A 21362-nucleotide genomic window follows, 5' to 3' on the forward strand; every position below is an offset into this window, starting at 1 on the left:
TTTCCTTGAAAATGTCAGGGGAAGACAAACTCCAATTTACTCAGCTTGACAAATTCCAGCTGCTCAGCCCAGAGGCCCATCTACCTCCTACCTCAATAATATATTTATTTTTTGTTATTTGAAGGCACTAAGGCCATGCATCAAGAGTCAGACAGACACACAACCCCATACAATTCCCTTCTGGAAAGGGTGAGGATCTTTTCACTCTCAAATGGAAAAAGGAGGCCCATTTTATTGCACGTGGGAGCTGGATGTAATGGGGGAGCATGAGAGGACCTGAAAGACACTACGTGCAGGTGGTGCTGGGACACAGGCCTGTGCCCCTTCCTAGGCCCCTGTGAATGCCACCTCCTCTTGGTGAGTGTTGTAACCCTGCTGGTTCATCCTTCCACGTTCAAGTCTGAAGAATGCGATCTGGCTTCCTAAGCACTGCAGAGGGGCTGAATAATGCAGCTGGTGGGAATGGGGGGCGGTGGCGAGGGGGATGAACTCCCTGATGGTAATAACCTTGACCACCGAGAAACAGAGGTACCTGGAAACAGGAGGCAGCTAGGGAGAAAAGCATCTCATTTCTCCCTTCTGTAGACCCCTCAACAGTTCCAGGGGACTTGACCGACACAAGATGTTGGACTACATCAGGCAAAGAAATGCATGAGTGATTACAGCATGTCAATAACACTCTGCAGGTTGGCGAGGATTATGTAAAAACTGTAACTTTTTCTTGGTGGGAAAATGTAACTCACACTTACAGCCTTCACCCAGTTAGTCCCTACCCTGGGGTTCCATCTCCCAAGCCCCTGGACACACACCCACTGCCCACAGTGGGGCAGTAGATGGGTAAATTCTGGTACATCCACCCCATGAGTATCAAGCAAAAAATTAGAGTTCCACAGGATTATCTGGACAGATTTCACTACGTATTTTTTAGTGAGAAACAGAAAAGTGTGTACGAAATGATCCCATTTAAAAAAATAAGCAGAGTTCCAAAAGCCCCTATATGTCTGTACGTTACAACTGCACATATTTGTTGTGACTTGTATGTAATTATGTGTGTGGAGAAAATCATAAAACCAGTATTTAAGCTACGGCAGATGCTGGGGGGCGTGGGGTCGTACGGAGTGAAGAACCAAAGCAACATGGAAAATTAAAACTGCTCTAAAAAGAACCACGTGTATGTACAATATAAACTACGTGGTTTTTTTTTTTTATGGACAATTGTTAAAACTAAACGGTAAAAAACAAGAGAACAGAGAATGTGTCTCAGCTTGGGAAAACGAATGCATTTACGAGCGCGGAAGAACAGAAGCCGTCAGACAAAACGATGCTATCATTCCAGCAGTCGCGGCTCTCACCCGCGAACCTCGAGGAAGACGCCTGGCGTCAAAGAGAAGCAGAGGCGCACCGGCTGCGCGGGGTCCGAGCGGGGCTCGGCCGCAGAGGGAGAGGGAGAGGCGGAGGCGCGGCAGGGCCGGCGGGTCGCGGGCGCAGTGGGAGGCCCGGGACTCTGGGCCCGGGAGAAGGCGCGCGCCGGCGGCGACCAAGGCGGATAGGCCCCGAGGGTCGTGGGAGCCGCCCCCACGACAAACCCGGGGGGAAACGACGTGGGGATTCCACGCCCAGCGGGTCTCCACCCCTAGCAGCCACGGGACAGTCATCCCAAACAGCCGTACCCCAACCTCCCCGCGGACCGGAAGTGCGGAAAGCGGCGCCGCCGGGAACCCTGGGAGAACCGTCGTTCTCCGGAACCGGAAATGGGAGGCGGCGCTCCGGAAACCGTAGGACCCCGGAGGTCGGAAGTGGGGCATCCGGACCGCCGGGAACTGTAGTTCCCCAGAGAGCGGAAACGGGGCTAGCGGCCGGGCGGCATGGCGGGGCTGGAGCTTCTGTCGGACCAGGGCTACCGGGTGGACGGGCGGCGCGCCGGGGAGCTGCGTAAGATCCAGGCGCGGATGGGTGTATTCGCGCAGGCCGACGGCTCGGCCTACATCGAGCAGGGAAACACCAAGGCGTTAGCGGTGGTCTACGGGCCTCACGAGGCGAGTGGGCGCGCGAGCCGGGCTTCCTCCGGGGCGGGCAGAGAAATCCGGCGGCGGCAATTGTGGGGTGCGCGGGGCCGCCAGGCTGCGCAGAGGCTCGGGAGGTGAGGCCGGCGCGCGCCTCCGTGTGGGGCCGCGGCCAGAGTCCTAACAGTGTGATGCACGATGGTCCCTGCTTTTCTCATCGGCCACTGTCCCCTGCACCCTCCACTCCTCTTTGCTATTCCTAAACCCGCCAGGTGCGCTCCCACTCGCTCCCTCACCACTCAGCTCTACTCCGACGTCACCTCCGGTGACACCTTCCCAGATCACCTTACTCACCTGTCAGATTCCCTCCCCTACGTTCACACACTTCCTGCTTTTCTGCACCCGCCTCCTCAGACATCAATTTAACGTATTTCTCACCGTTTGTCTCCCCACTTGAACAAACTACGTGAGGACAGGGACTGTAAATAAAACCGCCTGGGTATATTGCCACTCCAGCGCTGGAGGCGTAAGGCCAGAGGGGTGGAAGAGTAAGCATGACACGCCTGCAGATCAGAAAGGCTGATGGTGGGGAGGGTGGGGAGTATTTCCAAATGAGATTGAGGGATTTGTAGAACAGGGAAAAGATTTAGGATTTTTGTCTCATACGTGGTGGGAAGCCTTTAAAGGTAAGTAGTACATGTATTGCCTAGAGAAGGCAGAATCAGACTTGACATTTGTAAACGGACTCTGATACAAACAGAGAGTGGGTTGGGAGAAGATGAGTCAAGGATGGAAACAGGGAGGCCTGTTAGGAGACAGGTGAGATCCAGAGGTGACGGTAGCTTGGAGACTGGCCCAGTGGCCCTCCCCCAGGCTATGTTTTGGAGGTAAAGTAGTTGCTTGTTGAGACGCTGCAGATAGAGGGACGGGAGGGAGGCCAAGGCTCAGGGCAAGAGCCAGAGGAAGGGGTAGTGTGAGCTGGGAGGAGTGGGCCTGGCTCACGTGTCCTCCCCCAACCCTCCCCCAGATCCGGGGCTCCCGGGCACGAGCCCTGCCTGACAGGGCCCTGGTGAACTGTCAGTACAGTTCTGCGACCTTCAGCACAGGTGAGCGCAAGCGGCGGCCACACGGGGACCGTAAATCCTGCGAGATGGGCCTGCAGCTGCGTCAAACCTTCGAGGCAGCCGTCCTTACACAGCTTCATCCACGCTCCCAGATTGATATCTATGTGCAGGTGAGCAGACAGCAGCCCTCAACCCAGGGAGGGGAGAGAGGAGGAGGGTGTGTGTGGGGGGGTGGGGATGGGGTCAGCGGCCTAATGGACTGATGCCACTGGGGGGCGTCCCTGCAGGTGCTGCAGGCAGATGGTGGCACCTACGCGGCTTGTGTGAATGCAGCCACGCTGGCAGTGTTGGATGCAGGGATACCCATGCGGGACTTTGTGTGTGCCTGCTCAGCTGGCTTTGTGGATGGGACAGCCCTGGCAGACCTCAGCCACGTGGAGGAAGCAGCTGGCGGCCCCCAGCTGGCCCTGGCCCTGCTCCCGTCCTCAGGTCAGATTGCACTGCTTGAGATGGATGCCAGGCTGCACGAGGACCAGCTGGAGCAGGTGCTAGAGGCTGCTGCCCAGGCCGCCCGAGATGTACATACCCTACTGGACCGTGTGGTCCGGCAGCACGTCCAGGAGGCCTCTATCTTGCTGGGGGACTGAGCACGTGGCCACCCAGGGCCAGAATAAAACCCACGCACACTGCACTATACTTTGATCTCTCCCTGCAGCACTCCCATGCCCTCAAGGCCTGGCCTGGTGCTGGCTCCAGGGCTGACTAAGGATGCTCCCCCACACATGAACTGCGTACCCCTTGCAGCCTCAGGAGTCAAAGCCTGAAGAAGGAGGGGATGTCCTTGGGTGAGGACAGCAGCTTGGGCCAGGAAGGGGTCAAGGCAGCTGGGCAGTGAGACGTGGCCTGGTATAATGAGCCAAGCCCTGAGACCGTGGAGTCTGCCATTCTCACCCCGGCACCTCCAGGGCCCTGAGCACAAGTGCTGAGGGAGTACTCAGCTGGCTGTGGCATCCCCCGTGGTGCTGTAGGGGCCCATATCCCACATCCTCTGGATTACGGCTTAGACCGAATGCTCTCTTTCCCCCTAGGAATCCCTTGGGCCTGTCCTGCTACTTACCTTGGGCTCCAAAAGTACAAGACACATGATCTAGCCTGGAGTCTTCTCAGCTCTGACCCTTTCTCAGTCAGACACAGACACTCCCTGCTGCCCCACCACTGCCCCTCCCTCTTCAGACTCCCCTTCTCCCACCTCTTGCCCTCAGACCTGCCCGAGCCCCCTGCAGCCTACCCAGGGGCTGCTTCTCCTCCAATATCCCAGGCACCTCCTGGCCTGGACAGGGGTGCGCCCCACTTTCTACTTAACACACCCCAGCTCCTTTGACACCCCTTTGGCCAGTAGTATCACGCACCCTCCTCCCTGTGGCCATCTGACCCCAATGACCTTGGTTCTGGGCACACGCTGTGATTCCACTCGGCTGTTTTTGGTGACCGACATCCATAGGAAAGGGTCCGCCAATGCCTTGGTCTCTCAGTTCACGGAAGCCCCCTCCCTTCCCACCACGGCATTCAGACCTGTCATTGCCAGTGGCAGCACCTTCGGAAATCTTCCGGCGTCTATGCGCTGGTCGCCGCTTCCGGATTTCCTCCCACCTGCCCTACTCATCATCCTACTCTGATTCCCCTTTGAGCCGAGCTTTCTCGAGCGGCCCGTCGTCTTCACTACCCTCCAGCGTTGCACAATGCCGTCGGCCTGCCTGGAGGACGCTCTCCGCAGGCGGGGAAACCCGGACCCGGGTCCCGCTCCCTCCACAGCGGCTCTGCTCTGGGCATGCGCGGCGGCGGTGTGTGGGGGGGGTGACTAGGGGGACGGCGCAGGCGCAGCGGCGTGAGGGCCGTCGGGACCGGAAGTGGGGGCCGGCGTGCAGCCCAGGGTCTGACAGGAGAGGCGTGCCCGGCCGGCGGCCGTACCTGACAGCGGGAGCGCGGTCCCGGAGCCGCCCGGCCCTGCGATGGGCCTCCTGTCGGACCCGGTGCGCCGGCGCGCGCTTGCCCGCCTCGTGCTGCGCCTCAACGCGCCGCTCTGGTGAGGGCGGGGGGCGCGGACCCCTCCGGCAGCGCGTGCCGGTCTCCTCCCGCTCGCCGGCATCACTCGGGGCCTGAGGCCTGGGGCTCAGCTCTCCCGTCCGGCGTCCCGGGTACCGGGACTCTGGATCCAGGTCCCGCAGACATGGTCCCTCCACCCCCAGTGCAGAGGTAGAGGCTGCGGGCCGGGGTGCCAGGGCCCGCTAACGCTCCGGTGGTCCCTCCGTCTCTCTCCCCGCAGCGTGCTGAGCTACGTGGCGGGCATCGCCTGGTTCCTGGCGCTGGCTTTCCCGCCGCTGACCCAGCGCACTTACATGTCGGAGAACGCCATGGGCTCCACCATGGTGGAGGAGCAGTTTGCGGGCGGAGAGCGTGCCCGAAGCTTTGCCCGGGACTTCGCTGCCCACCGCAGGAAGTCGGGGTGAGCGGCAGAGCCGTGGGTATCGGGGAAGCAATGTCAGTCAAGGCCAGAGAGCTCTGCTTAGAAGCTCTCTTGGTGTTTCCAGGGCTCTGCCAGTGGCCTGGCTGGAGCGGACGATGCGGTCAGTGGGGCTGGAGGTCTACACGCAGAGTTTCTCCCGGAAACTGCCCTTTCCAGATGAGACTCACGAGCGCTATGTACTGGGGGGGGCGGGGCGGGGCGTGGGAGGGTGGGAGGGGGTGTGCCTGCGACCAAAAAGCACCTTGAGGGGGTGGCCTTGGGGCCAGGAAGCTCATTGGGGGCGGGGGCATGTCTTGGGGCCAGAGAAGTCACTGGTGGGCATTCTAGGGCTAAAGGGGAGGGGTTTCGGCCATCTAGAGTGGGGCCGTGCTGAGGCTTCCCCAATACTGCATGCAGATGGTGTCGGGCATCAACGTGTACGGCATCCTTCGGGCACCGCGCGCTGCCAGCACTGAGTCCCTGGTGCTCACCGTGCCCTGTGGCCCTGAGTCTACCAACAGCCAGGCTGTGGGGCTGACGCTAGCACTTGCTGCCCACTTCCGGGGTGAGGCTCGGGGGCTACCGCTGGCAAGGGAGGGCTTGGCCACCGCCTCAGGCCCTGCTGACCCTGCTTTTGGTCTTTAGGGCAGATTTACTGGGCCAAAGACATCATCTTCCTGGTGACAGAACACGACCTTCTGGGCTCTGAGGCTTGGCTTGAAGCCTACCACGACGTCAATGTCACTGGTGGGTGTTCTTGCCCTGCTCTGGCCCCCACAGGGCCACTGTCCTCACCAGCCCCTTACTGGCAGCTCATTCACCTGCTTCTACAGGTATGCAGTCATCCCCTCTGCAGGGCCGGGCTGGGGCCATCCAGGCAGCCGTGGCCCTGGAGCTGAGCAGTGATGTGGTCACTAGCCTCGACGTGGCTGTGGAGGGACTCAACGGACAGCTGCCCAACCTGGACCTGCTCAACCTCTTCCAGACCTTCTGCCAGAAAGGGGGGCTCCTGTGCACGCTGCAGGGCAAGGTAGGGCCACCTGCCTGGGGAGCACGGGGCCTTTGTGCAGGCTTTATCTGACTTTGTCTCACGCTGTCTAAGCTGCAGCCCCAGGACTGGACATCAGCGGACGGGCCGCTGCAGGGTGTGCAAACGCTGCTGCTCATGGCTCTGCAGCAGGCCTCTGGCCACCCCCACGGCGCCCACGGCCTCTTCCTGCGCTACCGCGTGGAGGCTCTAACTCTCCGTGGCGTCAATAGCTTCCGCCAGTATAAGTATGACCTGGTGGCGGTCGGCAAGTGAGTGCCTTCTGGTCTGCCCTTTGCATACTCGGGGCGGGGTAGTGGGTGCCCGGGGGTGTCTGGCCAGCCGTGACCCCAGCCCACGCCCGGCAGGGCTCTGGAGGGCATGTTCCGCAAACTCAACCACCTCCTGGAGCGCCTGCACCAGTCCTTCTTCTTCTACCTGCTCCCCGCGCTCTCCCGCTTCGTCTCCATCGGCCTCTACATGCCTGCCGCCGGCTTTTTGCTCCTGGTCCTTGGTCTCAAGATATCCTCTGCTTCCCGCTGTCCGTTTGTGGCCAGCCTCAGGTCCCCCCACTCTAGGCTGGGGAGAGCTCTTCAACCTCGGGGTGGGGGAGTGGGAGTGAGCCCTGGGTCCCCCGCTGGGCAGAGCCCATCACACCCCTTGTCAGGGTCCTTGACTCAGCCACGCTCTGGAACTGTGGATGCAGCTGCATGAGGCTGGAGTGGGTCCTGAGGAGGCTGGGGGGACCCCTGGGTCCAGTCCTCCCCTCCCTGCAACACAGGTGATGGCCCCCCACTCCTGCTGTTGGGGTCCCGGGTGGTGGTTACTGCTGCCACTCAGTCTCAGCTGGTGGCGGGATGGTGAGGCTCCTCGGGACGCCCCGGCCCGGGATCTGTCTCCAAGTGCCCGTGTGCCCTGCAGCGCGTGGGGCTGGCCTCGCTCGTGGCACCCTTGCTGATCTCCCAGGCTGTGGGCCTGGCCCTCTACGTCCTCCCAGTGCTGGGTCAGCACGTGGCTGCCCAGCACTTCCCCGTGGCCGAGGCAGAGGCCGTGGTGCTGACGCTGCTGGCCGTCTATGCAGCTGGCCTGGCCCTTCCACACAGCACCCACTGGTGAGGAGCTGGGCTGGATGGGCGCGGGCAGGGTGCACCCTGGACACGCAGGCGGCTGCCCCTGAACCCCTTGCCTTGCAGGGTGCTGAGCACACAGGCCCCAGACAGGAGCTGGATGGCGCTGAAGCTGGTGGCCCTGATCTACCTGGCACTACAGCTGGCCTGCATCACTCTCACCAACTTCTCCCTGGGCTTTCTGCTGGCTGCCACCATGGTGCCCGGCGCTGCACTCACCAAGCCCTCCGGGCCCCGGTATGTGCTGGTCAGTCCCCACCACAAAGCCCGCCGCGACGTGCCCCCCACCTCCGGGGCCTCTGCCCCTCGCCGCAGACTCCCCCTCACGCGTCACTCCTCCTCCCCCACCAGAGCCCCCTTGACCTTGCCTCTCCACGCAGGCCACTCTGTGCTGCCCTGCTGGTGCTGACAAGCCCAGCAGCTACGCTCCTGGGCGGCCTGTTCCTGTGGCGGCAGCTGCAGGAGGCGCCGCTCTCCCTGGCCGAGGGCTGGCGGCTCTTCCTGGCCGTGCTGGCTCAGGGCGTGCTGGCGCACCACACCTATGGCGCCCTGCTCTTCCCGCTGCTGGCACTGGGCCTCTTCCCCTGCTGGCTCCTCTTCTGGAATGTTCTCTTCTGGAAGCGCTGAAGGCAGGTGGGAATCCCCCACGCGCCCCACGCTCTTCCCTTCCTGGGAAATAAACAGTTCTGCTTAGCTGCCCTTCGGGCTCCTGGTCACACTGTCTGCCGTGTACGTGGGGCCCCGGGGCCTGTAGCAAGAGGCTTTGCCTGCAGGGTTAGACACCCTGCTCAGCCCCTTCTGGTCCACTTACTGATGGCGAGAGGGAGGGCCCCAGCTGCATCAGCCTTGGGAAGAGGTCCTTGGGTGGATGCTCGGGGTGTGGAAGTGGCACAGGCAGACCTGGCCGCAGCCCCAGGTGCACTCTCCCGGCCTTGGAGGCCTCTGCGCATCATGGCCCAGTGCCGTGCAAGAGGAAACATGACAGGCAGGGCTGGGAGGCCTGACAGGAGCTGAGACACCCAGAGACCACACAGCACAGTCTTCAGCGCTGGAGCTGAGAGGTCAAAGGAGCTGGAGCTGGCTCCCTCCAGAGGAGGAGAATGGCGCCCCAGCCAAGGCCAGAGCCTCGTGTGGGCTTGGGGTAGAGCAGGAGGCGCCCCTGGCCCGGCTTCCTAGGGGCCAGGCCAGCCCAGGCCGGGTGCCCACCCAGCACCACCTGAGCACCGGGGGCTGGCGGGGGGCACTGATGGGCTGGTACACAGAGAGGTCACTGGTTGTACCAAGACCCTGAAAGGGACTGGGGTGTCCAGTGTCCATTCGGGAGGGGAGGAAAGCAAAGTGTAGCCCTCTGGTGACGTTACGGCCACATGAGGCTAAGAGACCTCACGGGAGGGCCAAGGTGCCCCTGCCAGCGCCCCACAGGGCAGCGAGACCGGTACCACCTCCTACAGGCCTCAGAGTTGGAAGGGAGACAGAGATGCACTGCCTGGAGCATCAGCCCAGGACCAGCCTCCCTTCCTTCGGGACCGCATCCTGGGATGGGGCAGCCTGGCAAGTCTCAGGGAGGAAGCTTCGCCCCCGGCCCCCGCCCAGGCCCACCTCTGTGGTGGGGCTCATCTTCCTGGGGGACCCCCTCAACAGCTGGGGGTCCCTGGCTCCACAGTGGGGCGCAGCACCTGGAGAGGTTCACTCTGGGGCTTCTCACTGCTAAAGGGCACGTGTGCTCTGTGTGCAGAGTGAGGGATGGGGTGGGGCAAGGGTGCTGGAGGCCCTCTGTGACTAGCAGCTCGGCTTCCATCTGCTTGTCGTCTAGTCATTTTGAGGCTAGAGGAGGATTGCAGCCCCACACCCTGCACCCCCAGCAGTGCCTCCAGACTGGCCTCTCTCGGAAATCTCCCCTGATAAGGCAGGCACCGCCTGTCTGTGGGCTTCCCATCTTCCAAGGTGCGTAGAGATCTCTGCTCTGCTGTGGTCTCCCGTTGTCTCTGTCTTTGTGGACTGGCATCTAATGCAAAATCCCTTCCGCACATTTTACCTGCACTTCGGCGCCAGTCAGTCATTTTCAACTGGACTTAGGCAGCCACTTAAAACGCAAATCATGAAAATACCTTATATCGTGAAACATACAAGTGAGGACAAAAGCTGTGCGATCATCGGTTGTTTTGGGCTTGCCCACATGAGAGGTGGGGGGAGCCGTGGGAGTTTTGAAGCTGATATGTTGGGGAAACAGAATTTCTGCTCTGATTTTCATTGATGTCACTTGTGCGATACATTTTAAAACGAAAGAAAACGTCAGGCTGTAAAGATACAGATGAGACGTACAGGGGGCGAGGATGAGGCCCCGCAGGCTTTACTCAGGGTGCTTGCCGCTGGCCCCCACGTCCCTTCTCCTTAGTCACGGCACAGGCGCACTGCCAGACTCTGTGCAGCTAGGTGTGGCCGTGTGGCTGCTGTGGCCCACAGGGCCTGAGCAGAAGCTTCAAGAGTGAATTCCCTGCAGAGACTTCAAACAGAGGATGGCCCTCTGAGCCGCTTCTCTCTCCTTCCCCGGGGCCACGTGGAACCGGAAGCACGTCTGGGACGTGAGCTCCAGCCCAGGCTGGGGGTGGAGATGAGCAGGGGCTCCCTGACCCTCCAAAGCCCTTGCTAAACTGGGGTTAGCCGTCGCCCAGGGTTGCTCAACTGGGCTTCATTTGCAAGAAAGAAACAAACTTCTACTGTGTTTAAGTCGTTGTTATTGGAGTTTTCTGACATCTCAGTCCAGTTCAAGAGGGACTATTGCTGAGCCCAGCTCACATGGGGCTCTCAGGCGGTGAGCAGCCGGGTGCATCTAGAAGTGTGTGTGTCTGTTGTGTTGGTAGTAAGTGCTCATTCCTTGGTCGCTTGCCTCCCATGCCCCAGAAGAGCAGCTCTATGGCACAGGCTTTGTCTTTCTTCCTGCCTCTTTTCCAGCACAGAGCCAGGGACGTGGTGGAATATTCCTACGTATTTCTTGAATGAAAGAAGGGAAGAATCAGAGGGAGCCCTTCTGGAGGTCCAGGGACAGACCTTTTGGCTTCCACAGGGGGCTCCTGTCTTATGATATGGGGTGAGGGCCCGGCAGGTAGGGTGCAAGACTGGGGAGGTCCTGAGCCAGGCGGGACCCACCTCAGGACACCCAGCAGCTTCCTCACGACCAGACCCTCTGCAGACGTCCTCCTGCAATTGGCTGGCTGTCCCAGGTCTCCTCTGTGCTTCTATCAGACCCTTTGCGAAGTCACCCCATTCCACCTGGGGCTTTAAGGTGGGGCTCCAGGGCTGCCCTGGGGGCCTTTCTCTGTGAGCCGCCCCTGCGGGCTCCAGCTACCCTCATGCCTGCACTCAGATCGTGTCTTTCCTCTAGGCCTCTGTCCTGAGGCCACGTCCTGTCACCTCCGCCTCCTGGATGTGCCATGGTCACCTTTAAGTCATCTCTTCCCAACCTGAACACCTCCCACCCCGCGTGCATCTCCTCCCCTGGTGCCCTCACCCAATCCTGGACCTGCAGTCCACCTTGTCTCTCTTCAGGGGATGCCTATCGCCTCCAGGATAAAATCAAACCTCCTTACCTTGGTCTCCAAGGCCTGCCTGGCCAGCTCCTGCCTGTTCTTCAGAACATTTTTATTGCCCCCCAGAAGGAACCCTGTACCCCACTTCCCCCTCCCCTTTCAGCCCCTGGCACCGTTAACCTACTTTCTGCCGCTATAGAGTTGCCGAATCTGGACTTTCACATGAATGGATTCATGCAGTACAGTAGTACCCCTTACCTTCGGGGCTTGTGTTCCAAGACTCCCAGGGGATGCCTGAAACCCTGGATAGTACTGAATCCTATCTGTTCGTGTCTTCCACCCACAAACTTAATGCTTTTTCCATCTTAACCAAATTCTTATCATTCACTGCGGCCATAACTTTTGCAGTTTTTGAGGTGCACCAGCAAAACTAGCATGAATTTCTTTTTCCTTCACAGTTTCGCGGATAGAAGATTGGTTCTTAGCGTAAATCTTAGCAACCTCAGCGTACAATTTTTCTCCTTTCCTTATTAAGTTGAGGACTTTCACCTTTTCGCTTAAAGGAAGCACTTCATTTCACTTAAAGGCTTCTCTTTGGTGTACCTGAATCGCAAGCACCACTACTCTTGCACTTTGAAGCCATTCTTAGGTAAAATAAGGGTCACTAAATGTAAAACAGCTAGCTAGTGGGAAGCAGCCGCATTGCACAGGGAGATCAGCTCGGTGCTGTGTGACCACCTAGAGGGGTGGGATAGGGAGTGTGGGAGGGAGATGCAAGGGGGAAGGGATATGGGGATATATGTGTGCATAGAGCTGATTCACTTTGTTATACAGCAGAAACTAACACAACATTGTAAAGCAATTATACTCCAATAAAGATGTGAAAAAACAAGTAAATAAAATAAAAGGGTCACTTACTTGAACACAGACACTGTGATGCCTCCACAGATGATCTGATAACCCAGATGGCTACTAAGTGACTAATGGGCAGGATATACTGGACAAAGGGATCATTTGTGTCCCAGGCAAGACAGAGGGGCGGGTGCAAGATTTCATCACTCTACTCACTATGGGAAGTATTAACATGTTAGCAATATTAAGACTTCCAACCTGTGAACACAGGATGTCCTTACATTTATTTAGGTCTTTAATTTCTTTCAGTAATGTTTTATAATTTTCGGTGTACAAAGGTTGTTAAATTTATTCTTAAATATTTAATTTTTTATTTTAATTTATTTTTGGCTGCATTGGGTCTTCGTTGCTGCACACAGGCTTTCTCTAGTTGTAGCGAGTGGGGGCTACTCTGTTGTGGTGCATGGGCTGCTCATTGCTCTGGCTTCTCTTGTTGTGGAGCATGGGCTCTAGGCGCACGGGGTTCAGTAGTTGCAGCACGCGGAACTGCAGATACAGAGGGCTGACTTTAGAGTTATAGGTGGATTTTCAACTTTGCAGAGGGTCGGGCGCCCCTAACCCCTGCGTTGTTCAAGGGTCAGCTGTGAAATAGTAGTTGCGGTACGCGGACTCAGTAGTTGTGGCTTGCGGGCTTAGTTGCTCCGCAGCGTGTGGGATCTTCCCAGACCAGGGGTCGAACCCGTGTCCCCTGCATTGGCAGGCAGATTCTTAACAGCTGCGCCACCAGGGAAGTCCCCTAAGTATTTAATTTTTTGATGCTATTGTAAATATAATTAGTTTCTTAATTTCATTTTCAGTTTGTTCATTGCTGGTGTATAGAAACACAACTGATTTCTGTATATTGATCTTCAGTCAAACTTGATGAACTCATCCATTACCTCTAATATCAATAGTTTTTGTGTTCCTTAGGATTTCACAGTTGACCCTTGAACAATGCAGGGGTTAGGGGCGCCGACCCTCTGCAAAGTTGAAAATCCACCTGTAACTCTACAGTCAGCCCTCTGTATCTGCAGTTCCAAATCCTCGGATTCCACCAACTGCAGATGGTGTAGTACTGTAGTGTGTATTTAGCAAAAAAAATCTGAGTATAAGTGCACCTGCGCAGTTCAAACCCATGTTGTTCATGGGTCAATTGTACGTAATTCATGTTATCTGCAAATATAATTTCATTTCTTCCTTTCAAATTTAGATGCTTTTTATTTTATATTCCTGCCTAATTGTCCTGCATAGACCCTCCTATATAATGGTGAATAGAAGTGGCAAGAACATCCTTCTCTTCCCTCTAATCTTACTAGGAAAGCTTTCAGTCTTGCACCATTGAGTATATTAGCCATGAGGTTTTCATAGATGTCCTTTATCAGGTTGAGGAAGTTGCCCTGTATTCCTGTTTTTTTGAGGTTTTCATCACGAAAATGTGTTGGATTTTTTTTCAAAAGCTTTTTCTGTGTCTATTGTAATGATCAAATGTGGTCCTTTTCCCTTTATTACTATTATGTGTTATATTGAGCGTTTTTTATACATTGATTGATGTTTACATTGATTTATCTTACTGAGATAAATCCCACTGGGAAAAAGACGTACTGCATTTTTCAAGCATTGGGTTGAGTCTGCTAATATTTTGTTGAGGATTTTTGTTATCTGTATTCATATAGGATATTGGCCTGTAGCTTTCTTTCCTATGATATGTTGTCTAGTTTTAGTGTCAGGGTAATACTGATCTCAAATAATGAGTTGGGAAGTATTCCCTCATCTTCTATTTTTTGGAGGAGTTTGTGAACTATTGGAGTTAAGTCTTCCTTAATTTTGGTAGAATTCACCAGTGAAGCCATCTCATCCTGGGCTTTTCTTTCTGGGAAGTTGTTGTTATTTAATTACTAGTTCAGTTTCTTTACTTGTTATCAGTCTATTTAGATTTTCTACTTCTTCTTGAGTCAGTTTTGGCAGTTTGTATCTTTCTAGGAATCTGGCCATTTCATATAGGTCATCTAATTTGGGGGCATAAATTATTTATGGTGTTACCTTATAATCATTTTTATTTCAGTAAGGTTGGCAGTAATGTCACTTTTTTCATTTCTAATTTTAGCAATTTGAGTCTTCTCTTTTAATCTTAGTGAGTCAAGCTACAGATGTGTCATTTTCATTGATCTTTTTAAAGAATCAACTTTTAGTTTATTTTCTCTGTTGTTTTTCTATTCTCTGTTTCAATTGTTTCTGCTCTAATCTTTATTATTTCCTTCCTTCTGCTTACTTTGGGTTTAGATTGTCTACTTTTTGTAGTTTTTAAAGTTAGAATGTTAGGTTATTTATTTAAGATCTTATTATTTTTTTAATACAGTAATTTAAAGCTCTAAATTTCCCTCAGCAGCTCTCTTGACGGTGCTAAGTTTTAGTATGTTGTGTTTTTGTTCATCTCAGAGTATTTTCTAATTTTCCCTGTGATTTTTTTTTTAATTTAATTTTTATTTTTGGCTGTGTTGGGTCTTCGGTGCTGCACACGGGCTTTTCTCTAGTTGTTGTGAGCAGGAGCTACTCTTCATTGTGGTGCGCGGCTTCTCATTGCCTTGGCTTTCCTTGTTGCAGAGCACAGGCTCTAGACGCATGGGCTTCAGTAGTTGTGACCCACGGGCTCTGGAGTGCAGCCTCAGTAGTTGTGGCTCATGGGCTTAGTTGCTCTGCAGCATGTGGGATCTTCCCGGGCCAGGGATTGAACCCGTGTCCTCTGAATTGGCAGGCAGATTCTAAACCACTGAGCCACCAGGGAAGTCCCTCCCTGTTATTTCTTCTTTGACTAATTGTTTATTTAGGAGTATGTCATTTAATTTTCACATACTTGTGAATTTCCCTACTCTCCTTCTGTTATTGATTTCTAATTTCATTCTGTTGTAGTCAGCAAACATACTTTGTATGCTTTTACTACTCTTAAATTTATTGAGACTTGTTTTATTGCCTAACATATGATCTATCCTGAAGAATATTCCATGTGCACTTGGGAAGAATATGTACTCTTCTGTTGTTGGAGTGTTTCATTGCTGCCCGTTACGTCTAGTTGGCTTATTGTGTTGTTCAAGTCTCCTCTTTCCCTGCTGATATTCTGTCTAGCTGTTCTATCCATTACTGAAAGTGGGGTACTGAAGTCTCCAACTGTTATGTTAAATTTTCTATTTCTCCTTTCAATTCTGTCCAGTTTTGCTTCATGTATTTTGGGGCTGTGTTAGGCAAATATATCTTTATAGCTGTCATTTCTTCTTGATGAATGGATCCTTTTTTCATTATAAAATGTCCTTCTTTAACTCTAATATAAACATTTGTCTTAAAGTTTATATTGTCTGATATTAGTATAGCCCCTCCAGCTCTGTTTTGGTTACTGTTGATGAAGTGTCCTTTTTTCCAAATTTTACTTTCTATTTGTGTCTTTGAATATAAAGTGTGTTTCTTATAGGCATTATATAGTTGGACCATGACTTTAAAAAGAAAAATCCACTGTGCCAATCTCTTCCCTTTAACTGGAGACTTTAATCCATTTACATTTAACGTAATTAATGATATAGTACAATTTATACCTGCTATCTTGATATTTGCTCTCTATGTGTCTTATGTCTTTTTTGCCCCCAATTTCTTCATTATTGTCTTTGTGTGTGTGTGTGTGTGTGTTATTTTCCAGTGAACAACTTTAGTTCCTTTGTTATTTCTTTGACTACATTTTTTGAGTTATTTTCTTAGTGGTTACCCTTGGGATTACAACTGACATCTTAATTTGTAACAATCTGATTTAGATTAAAATTACATTAATTTTAACTGTATTAAAAGATGTTGCTCCTGTATAGCTGTTTACGCCTTCTTAATTTATTGCCACATATTCCACCTCATATATTCTGTGTCTATACCCATAGATTTTTTTTTTTTTTTTTTTTTTTGGCCTCACCACACAGCTTGTGAGATCTTAGTTGTGGCGCATGGGCTTAGTTGCCCCGTGGCAAGTGAGATCTTCCTGGACCAGGGCTTGAACCCATGTCCCCTGGATTGGCAGGCAGATTCTTAACCACTGTGCCGCCAAGGAAGTCCCTGCCCCCTTGTTGTGAGAGATGATTTTGACAGATATAGAATTCTCGGTTGGCAAGTTTGTTCTTTCAGCACTTGGAATATGTCATACCACCACCTTCTGGCCTCCATGGTTTCTGGTATGAAATCTTCTGTTAATTTTATTGAGGACCACTTATATGTGATGAGTCACTTCTCTCTTGCTGCTTTCAAGATTCCTTTTCTTTGCTTTTCAACAATGTATAATGTGTACAGGTGTGGACCTCTTTTACTTCATCCTGCTTGGAGTTTTTTAACTTCCTGGATGTGTAGATCCATGTTTTTCATCAAATTTGGAAAGTTTTCAGTCACAATTTCTTCAAATATTCTTTTTGCCCCTCTTTCTCCTCTGCTCCTGAGAATTATGTATAGGTTGGTATGCTTAATGGTGTCCCACAGGTCTCTGGGGCGCTGTTAATTTTTCTCTCTATTTTTTTTTTCTGTTTTGCAGACCAGACAATCTCAACCGACCTAACTTCAAGTTTGCTAATTCTTTCTTCTACCTGCTCAAATCTGCAGTAGAACCCCATAAGTAAAAATTTTCAATTCCATTATTGTACATTTCAACTCCATAATTTCCATTTGGATCCTGTTTATAATTTCTTTCTACTGACATTCTCTATTTGATGAGATATTATTCTCATACTTTCCTCTAGTTCTTTAGACATAATGGTTTCCTTTAGCTCTTTGAACATATTTTTAAATTCAATTGTTTTTTATTAAAATTTTTTATTATTTTTTTAATTTTTATTGGAGTATAGTTGATTTACAATATTGTGTTAGCTTCTGCTGCACAGCAAAGTGAATCAGTTATACATATACACATATCCACTCTTTTGTAGATTCTTTTCCCGTATAGGTCATTACAGAGTATTGAGTAGAGTTCCCTGTGCTATACAGTAGGTCCTCAGTCCTCATTAATTATCTATTTTATACATAGTAGTATGTATATGTCAATCTCAATCTTCCAGTTTATCCCCCCCAAACATATTTAAATAGTTAAGATTCCCTAGAGATAGTTTCTATTGATTGGTTCTTTTTTCCCTATTTATAGGCCAGACCTTCTTGTTTCTTTGGATGTCTCATAATTTTTTGTTGAAAACTAGACATTTTCAATGATATAATGTGGCATTTCTGGAAATCAGGTTCCAGGTTTTGTTGCTGTTGCTGCTATGGTAGTTGTGTTTGTGTATTGGCTTTTCTGAACTAATTCTGTCAAGTCTATTATTTGTCATGGGTAGCCACTGAAGTCTCTACCTGGTTAGCTTAGTGGTCAGATAAATGATTGGACAGAAATTTCCTTAAGTGTCTGGAACCAATAAATCTCTGTCATTCCCAAGTGGCTCTGTGTGTATGTGGGACATGCTCTCGGAATTCAGCCAGGCAGTTTACAACTCTGCTTTAGGCTTCACCTGTGCACAGAGACTCAAGGTCAGGTCTTTCATGAGTATATGCACAGCCCTACTTATGTTTTTGACCAACTGTATTCCGGAAATTTGTAGGGCTTTTCAACGCCCCTGTGGACAATGTATTCCCCAGTTCTTCCTTTTAAGCTTTTTGGTTAGTCTGTTATTTGCCCCAGCTGTTCTCCATTGCCTCAGGGAGATTACAGCTTTGAAACTACAACACTTGCCAGTAATTGCCTTCAACAGCCTCGGGGAATAGGCTACTAGCACTGGGCAAGTTGAGTGGGCTCGGCGAGAGGGGCCTTCCAGGGGATCACCTGACTGGTTAAGTAATATCAGTGCTTTGCAGTGAGGGTGTTCTGCCACTGCGCCAGGTCTGGAAATGTTGCTGGACGAAAGCGTGCGATGCCTTCGAAAAGCGGTGGATTCCGGGTTGGGGGCGTCCGGGCGTGGGGGGCGCAGCACCGCTGAGCCCCGGAGACCAGCGGCGGGATCAGGGAAACCAGGGTTGTTGGGAGTTGTCACGGCAACAGAGAGACGCAACGAGGACCCGCCCAACCGCTGGTTTCCACGACGACCGGAGTAGCGCGGCGAGGCGGTGCCCGGCCCTGACTGACAGAGCCCCGCCTCGCCCCCGCCCCGCGCCCTCCCACGCTCCCCGGTTCTCGCGATGTTTAAGCTCTTTCGGCGCCGCAGAGGCCTACGGTAGCGGCGGCCGCGCTGAAGAGGGGCAATATGGCGGCAGCGGCGGTGGCTTCGCTTCGCGGGTTAGGGCTGGGCCCGCGGGGCGCGGGGCTGCCGGGCGCGCGGTCCCGGGGTCTGCTGAGCGGTGCGCGGCCCGGGCAGCTCCCACTGCGAACACCCCAGGTGAGAGCTGGTCTTAACCCTGGCCGCCGCGCGGACCCGCAGGCCGGTGAAGGTCACCGCTGGGAGGCTCCGGGCGCGGGCCGGGCAGCGCGGGAGCAGCCTTCGCACCCGGGCCCCCGCCCCGGCCGGACCCCCGCTGCCTGCCGACCTTGGGAGCAGGGCTGCGCTCCCACCCCTCCGAGCAGCACAGGCACCTGGTGCCGAGCGTGGGGGGCGGCGGGGCGGGCTCGCTGCCGGCTCGGGACTGGGCGCTTCCCCGGGGGGCGCGCCCAGGCCCGCTCCCCTCTCCGGCCTTCCAGACTGGGCCCGCGTCCTAAAGTGACCTCAGCCTGATCTCGGCCAGCTGCTTGTGACCTTGGCCTGCCCCAGCACCCTTGCTCACTTCGGCCCGATTCCTAGCGCAGGATCTAAGAACACGCCTCACAACCCCCCCACCCCCGCCCTCAGGGCCGAATTCCGGTCGAGGGATCCGCAGCGGGGAGGGTGGGGAGGGCAGTGGCGCGGGAGGTGGCCGGTGCTGGGTGCCTGAGTTGGGAGAGGTAGGCGCTGAGAGTCAGATCCCCAGGTAGGGCTGGGTGGTGTTCTGGCAGGCGCTGAGCGGGACTCTTGCAGGCAGTGTCCCTGTCGTCGAAGTCTGGCCCGTCCCGGGGCCGGAAAGTGATTCTCTCAGCGCTTGGCATGCTGGCGGCAGGGGGTGCAGGGCTGGCTGTGGCTCTGCATTCAGCGGTGAGTGCCAGTGACCTGGAGTTGCACCCCCCCAGCTATCCGTGGTCCCACCGCGGCCTCCTCTCCTCCCTGGACCACACCAGGTGTGTGGCTGGCTGGGGGAATTTCTGGGTGGGCCGGGTGGGGTGGAATCCTCGGCGCCCTTAACCCTTTCTATGTCTCTAGCATCCGGAGGGGTTTCCAGGTGTACAAGCAGGTGTGCTCCTCCTGCCACAGCATGGACTACGTGGCTTACCGCCACCTGGTGGGCGTGTGCTACACAGAGGATGAAGCTAAGGCGCTGGCTGAGGAGGTGGGGACGTGGGGATGCCGAGGACCCACAGATCTGGGCTCCTGCTGTGCTGGACAGCAGGGTTGTGATGGGGCTCTTGGTGGCAGGTGGAGGTTGAGGACGGCCCCAACGAGAACGGGGAGATGTTCATGCGGCCGGGGAAGCTGTCTGACTACTTCCCCAAACCATACCCCAACCCTGAGGCTGCACGAGCGGCCAACAACGGAGCACTGCCCCCTGACCTCAGCTACGTCGTGCGAGCTAGGTACTGGCCTGTGGTGGCCGGGTGTGTGTGTGGCGGGGGACGGCGGGAAGGGCTGCCTCATGCCAGGGGCTGAGGAGACCCCAATCTGGTCCCAGGCACGGTGGTGAGGACTACGTCTTCTCCCTACTCACGGGCTACTGTGAGCCACCCACTGGGGTGTCGCTGCGAGAAGGCCTCCACTTCAATCCCTATTTTCCTGGCCAGGCCATTGGCATGGCGCCTCCCATCTACAATGAAGTCTTGGAGTTTGACGACGGTGAGAGGCCCCCACGCTGGGGGTGGGCAAGCTGGGTCCTACTTTCCCCACTGCCAGGGATGCTCTCCTGGTGTTCTTGGCCCAAGAGTGCCTGCACCTTCCTTGGCTGGGACACTGTGTGTTTCTGAGGAGGCTCATGGGCAGCCTTGAGGCCATCTGTGTGCTGGCTGGTGGTAGGGTGGGTCCCATCCCTTTTGAAGCTGTGGGCAGGAACCCATCTCTGCCCCATGGTGGAGGATGCTCTTTGGGCTACCCCAAATTTGGGCAGGGACACCCACGGGCAGCTCGTACCACTTGTCCTTGGTCCAGGCACCCCAGCTACCATGTCCCAGGTAGCCAAGGACGTGAGTACCTTCCTGCGCTGGACATCTGAACCAGAACATGACCATCGCAAACGCATGGGGCTCAAGGTGAGAGGGCTGGGCGGAGGGGCACAGTGGGCCTGGGGGAGGGGCTGGGAGCTGGGCAGGGCTCCTTCCTGCCTCCCTCCTCTGAGCCTGCCTCCCCCCACAGATGTTGATGATGATGGGCTTGCTTTTGCCCCTGGTCTATGCCATGAAGCGGCATAAGTGGTCAGTCCTGAAGAGCCGGAAGCTGGCATATCGGCCACCCAAGTGACCCTGCCCAGTGTCTGCTTGCTGTCCTGCCTGAATGGGTCCTCAAGCCAAGGAGCCACCCTGGGCCTGTTCAGGTCCCAGCTGGCCCTCCTGGCCAAGCCCCTCTTCCTCTGGGACAGAGGGGAAGGGGCAGGAGACGGGGTTCCAGCTCCAGATCGTTCAGCGCCCATCATGGAAATAAATTAAGTTTCTCAATATACCCATTTGAGCTATTGTGTGATGGGAATACAGGTTTGCAGAGGACTCTGGGACGAAGATCCCTGCCCTCAGAGCTCCCGGGGTGTCCAGTGCAGTGTGGTCAACATTGCCCTGAATGCTGGGAGTCCAGCCAGCAGTGAACGTGGGACAGGAAGCAGAGAACTAGCTGTTAGAGAAAGCGGCAACACTGACCGGAGTGGAGAGAACCTGGTTCCAGGTGGAAAGGGCTTCGCTTGGCCGGACACGGCCCAGGGACCCAGGGCCCTGCTGCAGTAACCCACCAGTGTCCGTGTATTGAACCACTTGGCCTTCATCCTGAAGGCGGCGGGAAGCCCTGCATAGCATTTCAACCAGGGAGAGGCTGGCCTAAAGTAGGAGCTGCAGGAGCTGTTCCTGGGGCTCAGGGGCAGGCAGGGCTGGGCGGTGGCCGGGAGAGGAGGGGCAGCGCTCAACCTCACCAAGGAAGCAGAGAGGCAGGCGGAGGCCACCCAGAGGTGCTTCTGGTCTCTTGGCTGG

The 21362-nt window shown here is 54.6% G+C and overlaps 3 protein-coding genes across 4 annotated transcripts; all 3 read left to right on the forward strand.

Moving 5' to 3' along the window:
- The first annotated feature begins 1725 nt into the window (after nt 1–1725).
- EXOSC4 (exosome component 4) lies at nt 1726–3756 on the forward strand. Its single transcript, XM_004265268.3, has 3 exons — nt 1726–2036; nt 3031–3237; nt 3355–3756. The coding sequence occupies exons 1-3, from the start codon at nt 1866–1868 to the stop codon at nt 3712–3714; spliced, it is 738 nt and encodes a 245-aa protein (XP_004265316.1). The 5' UTR covers nt 1726–1865; the 3' UTR covers nt 3715–3756.
- A 138-nt stretch (nt 3757–3894) lies between these two features.
- On the forward strand, nt 3895–8423 carry GPAA1 (glycosylphosphatidylinositol anchor attachment 1). Of its 2 annotated transcripts, none has more exons than XM_049700583.1 (12): nt 3895–5150; nt 5391–5570; nt 5656–5767; nt 5988–6135; nt 6216–6317; nt 6404–6600; nt 6673–6869; nt 6966–7119; nt 7283–7378; nt 7519–7709; nt 7791–7971; nt 8105–8423. In XM_049700583.1, the coding sequence occupies exons 1-12, from the start codon at nt 5077–5079 to the stop codon at nt 8402–8404; spliced, it is 1932 nt and encodes a 643-aa protein (XP_049556540.1). In that variant the 5' UTR covers nt 3895–5076; the 3' UTR covers nt 8405–8423. The 2 variants fall into 2 exon arrangements, with proteins under 2 accessions (XP_049556540.1, XP_004265291.1); XM_004265243.4 differs by having other exon boundaries at nt 7791–7961.
- Nucleotides 8424–18340: 9917 nt separating this feature from the next.
- Nucleotides 18341–20847, forward strand: LOC101282531 (cytochrome c1, heme protein, mitochondrial). The gene is made up of 7 exons (XM_004265267.4): nt 18341–18513; nt 19126–19322; nt 19405–19531; nt 19618–19775; nt 19871–20031; nt 20341–20441; nt 20545–20847. The coding sequence occupies exons 1-7, from the start codon at nt 18382–18384 to the stop codon at nt 20647–20649; spliced, it is 981 nt and encodes a 326-aa protein (XP_004265315.1). The 5' UTR covers nt 18341–18381; the 3' UTR covers nt 20650–20847.
- Nucleotides 20848–21362: the final 515 nt, after the last annotated feature.

This window comes from Orcinus orca, chromosome 17 (assembly GCF_937001465.1).
Source record: "Orcinus orca chromosome 17, mOrcOrc1.1, whole genome shotgun sequence".
NCBI classification, from domain to species: Eukaryota; Metazoa; Chordata; class Mammalia; order Artiodactyla; family Delphinidae; genus Orcinus; species Orcinus orca.

What these genes read in the sequence shown, in the direction of transcription:
- EXOSC4 (XM_004265268.3), top strand. Translation starts at nt 1,866, where the DNA reads ATGGCGGGGCTGGAGCTTCTGTCGGACCAGGGCTACCGGGTGGACGGG. An exon ending in TGGTCTACGGGCCTCACGAG is followed by an intron (nt 2,037 to 3,030) that starts GCGAGTGGGCGC and finishes ACCCTCCCCCAG; the next exon opens with ATCCGGGGCTCCCGGGCACG. An exon ending in AGATTGATATCTATGTGCAG is followed by an intron (nt 3,238 to 3,354) that starts GTGAGCAGACAG and finishes GCGTCCCTGCAG; the next exon opens with GTGCTGCAGGCAGATGGTGG.
- GPAA1 (XM_049700583.1), top strand. Translation starts at nt 5,077, where the DNA reads ATGGGCCTCCTGTCGGACCCGGTGCGCCGGCGCGCGCTTGCCCGCCTC. An exon ending in GCCCACCGCAGGAAGTCGGG is followed by an intron (nt 5,571 to 5,655) that starts GTGAGCGGCAGA and finishes TGGTGTTTCCAG; the next exon opens with GGCTCTGCCAGTGGCCTGGC. An exon ending in CCGGGCCCCGGTATGTGCTG is followed by an intron (nt 7,972 to 8,104) that starts GTCAGTCCCCAC and finishes CTCTCCACGCAG; the next exon opens with GCCACTCTGTGCTGCCCTGC.
- LOC101282531 (XM_004265267.4), top strand. Translation starts at nt 18,382, where the DNA reads ATGGCGGCAGCGGCGGTGGCTTCGCTTCGCGGGTTAGGGCTGGGCCCG. An exon ending in AGCTACGTCGTGCGAGCTAG is followed by an intron (nt 19,776 to 19,870) that starts GTACTGGCCTGT and finishes ATCTGGTCCCAG; the next exon opens with GCACGGTGGTGAGGACTACG. An exon ending in GCAAACGCATGGGGCTCAAG is followed by an intron (nt 20,442 to 20,544) that starts GTGAGAGGGCTG and finishes CTCCCCCCACAG; the next exon opens with ATGTTGATGATGATGGGCTT.